General features: G+C 35.2%; 1 protein-coding gene across 1 annotated transcript; it reads right to left on the minus strand.

The window, feature by feature from the left end:
- Nucleotides 1-391: 391 nt before the first annotated feature.
- On the minus strand, nucleotides 392-12,225 carry sax (saxophone). The gene is made up of 11 exons (XM_068768806.1): nucleotides 12,165-12,225; nucleotides 10,285-10,399; nucleotides 8,756-8,947; nucleotides 7,700-7,915; nucleotides 6,907-7,007; nucleotides 6,154-6,323; nucleotides 5,433-5,618; nucleotides 4,776-4,922; nucleotides 3,775-3,956; nucleotides 2,487-2,694; nucleotides 392-1,292 (listed from the first exon to the last, which is right to left on the minus strand). The coding sequence occupies exons 1-11, from the start codon at nucleotides 12,223-12,225 to the stop codon at nucleotides 1,140-1,142; spliced, it is 1,731 nt and encodes a 576-aa protein (XP_068624907.1). The 3' UTR covers nucleotides 392-1,139.
- Nucleotides 12,226-12,439: the final 214 nt, after the last annotated feature.

The following is a 12,439-nucleotide window of genomic DNA, read 5'->3' on the forward strand; positions in this document are numbered from 1 at the left end:
TGGACATAACATGGGCAGGTAAGTACGTACACAAGGGATGTGTAACACTTGAATGTTAGCATATACCGCTAATCATTGAACAAATTATATTGAATGGTTGGGTCAAATTTAATTCTCAGTATGTATCACAATATGTACCTTCATAATTAAAAATAATGTTTATAGGATTGGTCACCGGCATATATATAAATACCTTTAAAATAGAAAATTAACTTTTACCATGCCTTCAGTAAATATTTTACTGGGTTTTTCTAATCAAATTAATGCAAAGATTTTAGTAGGTTAGGGTCTAAGAAGTAGGATATAAATTTTGACTTCTCACTCAAGTTCTCTTTTTACTTTCAACACCTTTCTTGCAACATATTTCTTAAATCGGCAGTATTTCCACATGTGGAGTTAATAACACAAACTTTATTGCAGATGACTACAACACAAATTTAAATATGAGTTTTTGGACCTAAATCATTGTAACAAACTTATATTTATGTATAAATGCCATTATAGTTTTTAAACTAATTTCAAACAAATACATAAGACAAACACAGCATAGGTCTCCATTTCGAATAGAACTAGTTGAAGTGACCTTAAGGTCATTTATCCAACATATGGGTGGCACTTGCGGCTACAAAACAGAACATTTTCAATCATCATTTTAAGTTAGCTGACACTCCTCAAACTCAATTCACTTCTCAACTTCACTTCTTAAGTCTTCTACCCAACAAATGATTCTCTCTTTTGTGAGTACCATAAAGTTTCTTCAATATTTTAAATTTGGGAAACAATTTTTGGTACTCGTTTATTTAAATAAACCAAGTGCTTAAAAAACTTCATCACTAAGAATTATCTTATCTCTATTTAATGCTGGACAGTGACCTCCTCAAGTATATATCTAAATCAATCCTTAGCATTTAATCCAGCTCCTGTACACCTGGTTAAAGACCCATTCCGAGAACACCAACATAAACCAATACTGTATTCGAACTTGAAACATCTAGTCAAACATATATCTATTTAAAATTACAACTACCATATACATTATTATATTGACTGTACATAACAAATGTTAACTTACTTAGGTTAATCAGAGTTCACTTAGGTATTGATCACTTAGGTCACTATGGCACTATAACACTGTCACTTTATACAGACACTTCATTATCCTCGTTGAGATGTATGCAGTTGTCGTTTGCTGCAAGCTTCAAAAGAGTCTTCTTTATCCGGAGAGCTGGGAGTCGCACTGAAGGATTTTGATGCCAGCACTCCCGCATTAAGTTCGCCATGCCTACCATTGTCTGGAGATAAAAATGTTACTTATTTATACTTCAACTTGAATTACACATCTATGATGGACTGACCGAAGTCAATTGCACAAGTAATATATACATACAGTACCCAGCAATAAATATTGCACATTAGCCTTTGGATAAAAACAATCTGCTAATTTCGGCTTCGTAGAGCACTATCTCTGTCCCACACCTATTTGATGTTTTGTCAGTCATTGTATTTCGTGCGACAGAGATAATGCTTTACGAAGCCGAAAATTCGCCAAATATCTCTTTCCAAAGGTTGATATGCAATATTTATCGCTGGGTAATGTACTAACCTAATTAATTAACATATATATGTATTTGATTTAAATACAATGATCACTTATATACCACAGCACTTTCATAGAACGTATTATGCAATTATACATTCCCTTTATAACAATTGTTTACCTCCTATAACATGTAGATTTCCAACATTATAAATGTATTCTGTCATTCACAATAATTTGTATATAATTCATTATCAATAGCTCATGTTGCTCTGGCCTGATTTTGAAAGAAATTTTTTATTTTTCTGACTTTAATTAGTAAGTAGGGAATATAATCAAGGAATTTATTAGTAAAAGCATCATTAGACAAGACATCAAAAAGTATATGTTGAATAAGTTAGCTTAAGCTAGGCCAAATTTTATTTACAGCCAATATTAGAACCAGAAGATTGAACCAAAATTGTTTTTATGAATGACAATATTTTAATCGTGTTAGGAATTATTTATTTATTCGTATTTTCCAAATAGGACCATTTATAGTGAACACTTAACATAGGAAATATTCCATAAGAGTCCACTTTGACAAAAACTAGAATCAAATTGGACTTACCTATATTAACATCCTCTATCTAACATCTAAGAGAGTTCTATACGCGAGCTAATCTTAGAAAAACTAGCAACAAATAGTACCTATCCTACAAAGTTTTCGACTTGACGTTGATTTATGGGACATTCTGGGTTTTAGTAACCAATATTTTTTTTATTATTATTAGTTTCAATGATTCAAAGTCAGTCCAGTAAACTACTATGCATCATTTAGTTTCTTTATTATAATGAAGAAATTGGCTTCCCTGCTAGCACAATACATAACCTGTATGAAGTGATGACTCTAAAATATGTAACATCAAATTACTTTCTCTATTGGGGAAGTGATGTGCAGAATACTAACCGGATGAGGGTCTGAAGGAGGTTCAGGCCTCGCTCCATCCACGCAGACAACTTTGCGCATCTCGTCGAAGCTGGGGTCGCTGGGCGCAAGCTCATGGAAGGGGGGCCGGTAATCCCAGCCGGTGGCACTACGACAGACCTCCCATAACACCAACGCCAACGCGTACACATCGCACTTCCGATACGCGTCGAAACATTTCACGTTCATACTGCAAATTAAATTAACAATTTTTTTGACAACATTTATGTAACAAATGAAACTAATACATTAATAAATATCATATATACCCCTACCCTACCGAATAAAATGAGAATCGTCGTTATCATTTTACCGCGTTTTTAAATATTTGCAAGCTAAAAGTTCCAATACACTTTTCTAATTATTACCATAATTTATTGTCTATAATGTACAATATTCATCATGTCAGCCAATAGACACCCACTGTATGGCATTAGAAGCCTCGAAAAAGATCTACACCATTACCGGACTTGCGCTGCCTATATCCACTTGTTTGAGTTAAGGCAAAAGAGAAGGATATAATCAATATTGAATCACCAACTACGAGGTTAATTCATGCCGGCGTAAGGGATTTACCAGATAATGATTGGGAACCACAATAACGAGCAATGGGTGGTGGTCTGGTGGCAGCACTGACGGGCGCATTAAATTTCTCCAGTACTGCCAGAAACTAATGGTGTCACAAAGGAGTTCTCAAAGCGAACACCGGCACACTACTGTACTGTTTCTGTTGAAGTGTTTGCTGTTAACCTTGCGGCTTTTACAGCTTCATCGATATGAGTTCACGGAACGGAAGGGTCCGTGAACTTTAAGCACCGGCACACACGTGCCGTGCCCTTATATGCGACCATCCGTGACAAAATTATCACGCGAGGCAATCTACTACTAGCGCCATCTTTCGGTACACTATTAAAAGAATCTTATTATCCTGTACCCGGATACAACATCTATAGCTGCCGACAGTTGCGGGATGTTTTAGTATCGATACCTTTCAAGAAAAGCTCTGAAAAGTACGTTTTGTCGTCCCAGATAAAAATCTTCGTGTTCACGCGATGACACGAGACTGTGACATTTAATGGAGGCAAAGAATGTCTTCTCACGTCAGACCTGCACGCATTGCAAGCGCCTACGCTGACGGCACTTGTTACGTACCACACTAATTGCAACATCCATCATTGCAGATGGTGGATTACCAATTCTTGATAGTCCGAGCTAATTCTCAAATTTGACAAAATTTCGGAATCCATATCGAGGCACAAGTCATAGTCACCTCTGATCGAGCATCTCGGGGCTCATGTAGCGCTTGGTACCCTGGCGCGGATTGTGCGGTGCGTGCTCGCCCACGTGCTGACGCGTCACGGCCAGCCCGAAGTCTGCGATGCAGCACTCTCCGTTCGTTTTTACCAGGATGTTTTTGCTCTTGATGTCACGATGCGCTATTGCTGGCTTACCCTGAAAACCCAAACCAATACCATTATTTCAACACATTCAAAATCATTTCAGCCATATAACATACTTTTCTGGTGATAGGACTCCATCATAATTTTTCAACAGAACCCAGCGGTCATCTCTTATGGCATGCTATCTGGCCTGGTTACTTTCATTCGTTAATAAAGCAAATTCCAAATTTATTTGATTAATATTTATTACACATCATGACCTCTTTAGGACTTTAAGTATTTCTTCAGTTTGGAGTAACACAGCTGCTCTTCACATCTCATTTCGGACTCGATCTCGTAGTGACAACCCGGATATAACCTTTTCCATGGCCTAATGAGACTGTGAGCTTGAGGTTCGGAGTGAAGGACTAAGTGTCTGTGCCGTAAGTCATTACTGGTAACATGCGTTGATCATCATCATTTCAGCTATAGGACATCTAAAGCTGGACACGGCCTCCTCCATAGTTTTCCAACAGTACTTGTAAAAAGTGGCATGTATACAGTGCGCTTACCATTCCATTGTGTTTTATTGGTAACTTATTTTAATCTATAGATCTTCTCATTCCTGATTACATCTTAAAGAGGACTTTCAAACAATAGGTTATCCTAAATTTCGACCTATCATTACAGTAATATTATTGGAAAAATGTAAAGTAAATTGACAAGTAGTGTTTAAGCATTCTATTATATTGAGGATGGAGCCCTTATTTTCTAGGTGCTTTAGCCTCAGACATTTCCTTCTTAGCCCTTATTACTACATATAAAACTTTGAAAAGCAACCTTGACATAGGTAAACCAATAGTCTACTATATGATGTTCTCTATCATGTCACCTGTGTGCCGTGTATGTCAGTGTGAAGATGCAGCAACCCATTCACGGTGGATAGGCAGACCACCATCATTTGGTGGCGAGTGAGTGTCGTCCGGTTCAGGTGCTCGTACAGAGATCCCAAGGGGTGGAAGTGTGTGATCAGCCACAACTGTAAATAAAAATATATTTCTAGTAAACTAGTAAAACCATCCAAGGCATTGGCCTCCACCAAAAATCGTCACGATAACCGGTTGTCGGTTCACTCAGCGGAAGGATGCCCACTACCCACCCACGCCGCATCTACCAGTCCCCACTCGAGAACGTTTTGGCCCCACCGCCCGTCGCCTACTCGTGCGAAACTCCTAGCATAGCTCTCTGGGCGATCTTGAGTCTTCTTATAAGGCTCACAGTAAGCGACCACGTCACGGATCTACATGTCTGGCAAGACACATTGGTCAAAGACCTTCTTTAGACCTTGCAGTATTTTTAATGAACATGAACATGTTTCGAAGCTTTTTGAACGTTGCCCACTCGAGTTGGATTCGGCGAGTGATATCTTTCTCGAAGTTGGACACACCACACTGGACAGTTCGTTCCAGGTATATATTAGGATAGAGTACATACAGGATATTGCTATCAGTGATGACTTTTATAGGTAAGGATGAATGCATGAAGGTACCTGGGTGCAGCTGTTCCGGCTGGTCATATCGCTGCCGATGTACGCAAGGATGTTCTCGTGTCGAAGCAGCACCGTGCTGTAAACCTCGGTCTCACGGCGCCAGGAGGCCTCGTCTCTGGAGAAGAATATCTTCACCGCCACGCTGTCCGCACACCATGAACCGCGCCACACCTCGCCGTACCGGCCCTGGAAATAAAAATTTGTATATTAGTTACCACAAATACAAGTATGTACATATAAAGTTCCAGTTCCAGTGAAATCTAAAGATTACTAAGTTCAGAAAGCATCCATTGTGAGATTAAAAAAAAATTGTCAAAGAATATTTGTGTGCAAAGTCCATCGTTCTCTACACTAAATACTTCATCAGAGATAGCAGAAATGGGAACACATAAAACATTTCTTTTACCTGTTCTTTCCATCATCGTCATCGATCCCAAGCACCATAACCAGTCTTCTCCCTAAAATGCAATGTACCCAATACCCGAACAATAAATCCACGGAAGGCCGAGTTGCGTCTCTTTCTCCCACGATCCCTTCAACTTATAGTCTACATTAATCAGACTCAATCTCCCAATTAATAATCAATTAATAATTGTTGGAATTTACAGGTCAACAATTCAAACATAGCCCTATGGTAAAGTAAGTTGGAGTGTAAATAGTGACATGGAGCTTATCCATTTTACTCATTTATAAGAATTCTTTGTGATATTGAACTGCATACCTTGCCAACGCAGTCGATAAGTGTGACCTGCTTGGCCAGTGTGCGTTGGACCATCAGTGGCAGTCCTGACCCTGATCCACTGGTCACCGAGCACTCTAGGTATTCCCTCAGGGTGGAGTCTCCAGCTGCCACCGCTTTCAACCCACCGCCGTTCTGTGAGCCCTCCAGACCTGTCAATGTTTTAGTGTATAATTCACAAATGGACGTATTAATTTAGTGAAATATATATATATATACATATATATGGGTAGTTATAAAATGTATTTCAAATGTGGTGTTGGAGGTAAAAACTACGCCTTCCGCGACCAGCGCAAGAATTGAATTCTTAATTGAGATTAAGACCAAGCTCTCCGCAATATGTTACCAATGAGTCATAAGTAATTTTGGTGAAATCACCTATGGACAAAAAGATAATGTGAAGTACCATATAGTTGACCATCTACTCGCTTATCTAACATAGGACACAAGCATTCTTTTAGGTTAGAATAATATTATGCAAAACCAAGATTTAGGCCTAGCACTGTACTTCCTGTCTTTGATACATGGACCCTTTTACATAATATATATTATATTATATATTTATACTTCTTTTTTCATCATATTATATGTGTTCTCATCTTTTTTCTTTTTTGTCCATTATCATTTATTCAAACAATTTTTATTCTTCACAAATTCTTTCACTTCTGGTGTAACTAATTGAATAAATAAATGAAAAAAAAAACTATAAATTTTTATTAGTTACATTTATATTACCTTCATAGCAGGCGCTTGTAACATGAGGTCCATAGAGATTGCTTGAGAAGTAGTTAGAGTCAGGGCCCAGTTTATGTAAAGCAGCCCTGGAGACCCTCAGCCTGTGGGACAATAGACTGATATTTACTACAAAAATTGGTAGATGAACAAAAGTAAAAAACTTATCTCAGCATATTGGTAATTTGAATTGACAACTAGCAGACCACATAGCACACTGTAAAGATAGACGATAGAGCCTTAAGTTTCTGGAGTAGGAAGTTGGAAATGTGCATATGTAATTTTGCTTCTTAACCTAACCCAAAATTTTAATTGATGTAAGTTGAAGATTATAAACATGGAATACTTCTTCTTCAAAGAGGAGAGAGAATTATAACACTAGTATTTAGGTATTTAGCAATTTCTACATATATCAATTCTCAGTGTTTGTCTATACTGCAAAATGTATCAGTGCACCATAATGTTGTTTTCAAACATAGACTTCTCATCATCATTTCAGCCAATACACTCCCATTGCAAGGCACAAGCCTTCTCCAAAGATTGCCATGATGACCGAACACACACCGATCAAAGACTTTCATCTTCATTTATAGTGGTATTTTGACGAGAAACTGTTTCCGTGCTTTAGAAACACTGCCCATCAGAGTTGGATTCTGGATCTCTCAAGTTAGAATTATCTAGCTAAGGTTAGTCCCAGTTATATACTTTTTTACTAGATCCACATGGCTTACTAAACCTAACCTATATTTCTATAATAAACCACAAAAAAAAATATTATATACATTGTTGTACTCACCGATGACTTCTCCGTAGTACAAATATAGCCATGGCCCCAATAGCACTAACAATAAGCACTGAGGCAGTGACACTGGCCCACAGCTTCCAAGTATTGGATGGCAAGGGCTGTATAGCTGTGTCAGCTGCAGGCAGGAGGTCCGGAAAGTTGCCATCGTTGCACATGTCCCCCTGACAGCATGTGATGTTCAGCTGACCAGCATGTCGCTTGCGAAGCCTGTACAAATGCCAACAATGAAACCTTAATCCTATAACAATGTGATTCACAATCTCAGATAACTCTGAAAGTGTTGTGGATAGATTAAAAATACATTAGTAATGATGAAAGTGCTTTCAAAATCATCATTCTCATCATTCCAGCCTTAAGATATCTACTGATGGATATATACCACAAATTTCTTATAGGACTAGATGGAAATGGTATGTACTTGACTACTATTTATGAGTATTATACTTGATTCAAGTTAATACCAACTAAAATTTATCTCATTAGTTAGTCATAATGAGTTATACACGTGTTTACATTTATCTGTCTTTTACTTAGTTTTATCTGTTTGAACCCATTGAATGAAGCCCTCGGCGTTATATTTTAAGAAAATACTTTAGACAAAGTTGTAATAACATCTATTTTACTTTTTAATTAGTCCATTTGACGGCATAAACAAGGAATATTGGGTATGATATCTATCGGAATCCTTTTAATATTATTTATGTACTTATTCATTGCGCGAATAAATATTTAATTTACAAATAGTAAAAAGGCGAAAAAGAAGCTTTTACTATATAAATCAGAATATTTAACTTCCAAAAGAATGTGATATTTTATCAACCAAAAAGACAAGGAAAAAAATTAATATCCATTGATTATTAATTACACAAGCCTTTTTTATATTACTTCCTAAATTTTGTTGCCAACTATAATCACCTGTCCCTTTTACTTCCTTAAATAAGTGTTGGTGCAAGAGTGCTATATTAATTTGGTCCAAATAAAAAATTATATCATAATTTTTAATTAGTTTCGCCTATGGTTTAATAAAAATAGAAAGTCAAATCTTACCCTAAGGGAGGTTGATTGGTTCGACAAGTAAACTGTGCATGGTCCCTCCTGGTGGAACATCCCCGTGAATGTTGGAGTGTTCCATCTGAAGCCCTCACTGATGACTTGTAGCAGTAGAGAGCATCCCTGCAGACGCCGGTGGAATCAGCCTCCGGTCCACAATCAGGAGGCTCACATAAATGGCATTTATATCTGAAATTGCAATTTTTTTATTAAGTATCATACATTAATTTCAGTTATTATTTTAGAGTTTCCTACTTATTCGTATTTGTAAGGTACAAAATCAGAACTAACCAACTTTTAATGAGGCACCAGAAAGGTTCTTAAGGTGAAAATATTTTCCTATAAATACCACAAAACAAAATAAATTACAATTATTGCTCAGTTGCAAGATGTTTAATAATAATCAAAACCGTCATAGGTGTGTTAGAATTATTTTCATTTAATATTATTTGCAATATTGCTTGTCTTCAAGTGTATATAATGGAAAAATTGTATTGAAGTTATTTCTTGTAATTAAATCTCAAGTATAAATATGTATATATATATATGTGTACAGATGTGAATGTAGTAGTACTTTACATTTCATTTAATATTGAAGGAAATTATTATTTCAACCTGGTATTTTCCACAAGTAGAAAAAAACTATGTATAACATGCTTGTATATATACCGCAACAATAAGTGAATTGCCTATCCCTTAAAATTTTAAGCAGTTAATATTTAACTTTAAAAATTTTAAGAATAATTATAAGACAATGATTAATTGTTGTAAATTAAGTTACAATGTAACAAGCTGCACCGAAAGTCATTTGATTATTTATGTCTTTGTAGGGCCTTATAACAATAGAGCAAACAAGCAATAACTTTTAGTATCTCTGTCAAACTGTTAGTATTTGATCAAAAAGTATATGAAGGTATAAACTATTGGAAAAATATTATAAAAACATAATAGATACCATATTGTACATTTTTTTGTATTATTACAATTCTTTAATAAAAAATTAAAATAGTATAAATTTGTACCTTTTTTCAAATTTCCTTCTCCTAGGTAAAGCAGGAACAAAAAGTGCATAAAGTTTAGAATATTACATCAATTAATAAGATTTAAATTGTTTACATGAGTCTACATCAGTTTCATGTGTAAAAAATTGACACTTTTGCCATCTATAGATGATCAATCACCCTGTAGCCTGAGTGGTGACATGTGTAAAAGTTTTAAAGGTGATGAATACATAGTTCATTGATAAGCCAAAATCCTTTACAGATATTTCCCATCACTCTGTATAAAGTGATCAATATGATTAAAATTTTGAAACCACTTTTTCTTACAATATTATCAGTATGTAATTTATTATTTCTGAAACGGTAGTGACGATGTACCAACTTATGACACATTTTACTTAATTAATAATGTCTGTGAAATGTTTTACGCCCAGTAATTTCAATGATGCCTAGTTCATAAAAAAATATTATGTAAGTGTAAAATTAACTAATTAGCAAACATTGTAGGTTTAATATATTATATACCTGGGATGCTGTACCATCATCTTTTCAATGGATGATGGATCTTCTTTAAGATGATTGTTTGATTGAGAGCTCGGGGAGCCATCTGGGTCGGAATTGTCCAAGCCTGGGAGTCCTGCTGTGAAAAATAAACAATTGTGTATAATGTTTAACCAAATCCTTTATTTTCTGATTTTTTACATAATATAATGTCAACATTTGTCATATTTTCATTTAGTTTCTGCTAATTGGAAAGTGCAGTGTTAAGGAAGTTGGCCAGAATTTTATTTTGTCACTATCCTTGAGAGCCTCCACAGCAATGTTTACTGGATACTAGAGAGGACCTTTGCTTTAGATGTCACTCAATACATATTTCACATTCTGTTTTGATGGTTTCCATCGAGTTTTTTTAAGGATTTTCTATTATAACTCCGAAAGTAGATGGACCTTTAGATCCTTCTTAATAAACATCTGTTTGCTTTAAGTATTATAGGCAGTTGTCTGTGTAGGACATGCTTGGAAGAGGAGACAGCTGTTCAAGTACTTTGTCAGCACATGGGGGTAACATCCTGCAAAGCTATCCGTCTATATTCACTGGAGGCCACATAGAGATCGCCGATCAACAGGATCTACTAGAAAACCACCTTGAGCTTTTTCTGCTGACTTTAGCCAAGGTCATTTGTCTACTATATGGGTAAAAATCTTTCTCTGCATCTGCTGGTTTGTGGTCTACACCAGACCCTTAAGGCTCCAGTGGCTATATGACCCGTCCACTACAACTTCAACTTGCTAATCTCTTGGGCTATACTTGTTCATCTAAAGATGTCACAACCACTAATTCACTTTTATAGATAAATTCCAAACATAGCCCTCACCATGGCTCATAGAGCAACTGTGTGCTTGCCAATGAGCCCAGAAGTAAACAACCATGTTTCACAGGTCATCACTGGTAACAAATATTGGTTATAGACTTTCATCTTTAGGTGTTGAGATCTTTAACTTAATTTTGACACATGCTGTTTGATGCTGACCTTTGAAATTTTTATGAATGACTTTTTCAGGTCTTGTGGCAAAATACTGAAGATACTTAGCATAGAACTTCTTCAAATTAAGCTAAAAAGCTTGATTTATTGTTAGTTTCATTAAGAAATGCTCTTTATTCAACTATTTGCCTTAATATGACATATTTTTGAAATAAGTATCTCAAATCTCACCTAATGATCGTTGTGTGTGTTTGAAACTCATTAGGAACATAATAAAGTTTTTAAAATTTATAAACAGAAATGAGAATATCAGTGGGTCAGAAATAAACACAGATTTCCAAAGCCTACTTTATTGTAAAAGTTAATATTATCTATTTTATAATAAACATTGCCGAGACCGCGTGCATGGGCAGTAGTAAGTAAAAACAATTCTCTATACATATGGAGTCATTATTTATGCGAAATGTAATGTTTACGTATGAAAACTTGTAACAGGTCGCGACGAAATCTCATATTTTTAAATAAAAACACGTTTATTAGACACAAGACCTTGGTAGTCTTAAAAATAATCTATAATTTGGTTCATTTCAATGATATATGCAGCTTTGTTTGGAGGTCACCAATGTTTTGATTCTAATTCATCGGGGATTTTTTCACTTGTATATTTATTTGAGGTCTATATTGTATCGTTTATATATATTCTAGATACATCTATCACGTACCTACTTATAAATAAACCGACTGGGATATTTAAATTATGCGTTTCATTGAAAAACAATAATAAAATAAAGGATTTGAAGCTACATGAAGATGCCATTACGCTATTTATTAATAGGATGTGTTTTCAACATTCGTTTTTACACATAATACGTATTACAATGTTAATGAATATCTGAAGTAAAAATCTGTACTATTACTTACCATATGAAGCATTTATTAATAAAAATGTGAACAAATATCGCACTATGACAGTGTCCGCCATTCTTCATTCATCATAACAATTCGTAGTGATGTTAAGCATATACATACATACCTATAATTATTTTGTTTAATCATAATATTATGTATATAATTATTGTATTTGTTTTATTCACTATTTTAATTTAAATTTTATATTTCTTAACCAAAATTCTTAAACAATTTAAAAACTAAGAATTAGGGTTTTGTTTAAGTATTAGTAAATTTACTTATTACTT

The sequence above is a fragment of the Battus philenor genome, unplaced genomic scaffold (genome assembly GCF_028537555.1).
Source record: "Battus philenor isolate CCGP_79_NKW_IND1 unplaced genomic scaffold, ilBatPhil1.0.hap1 SCAF_27, whole genome shotgun sequence".
Lineage (NCBI taxonomy): Eukaryota > Metazoa > Arthropoda > Insecta > Lepidoptera > Papilionidae > Battus > Battus philenor.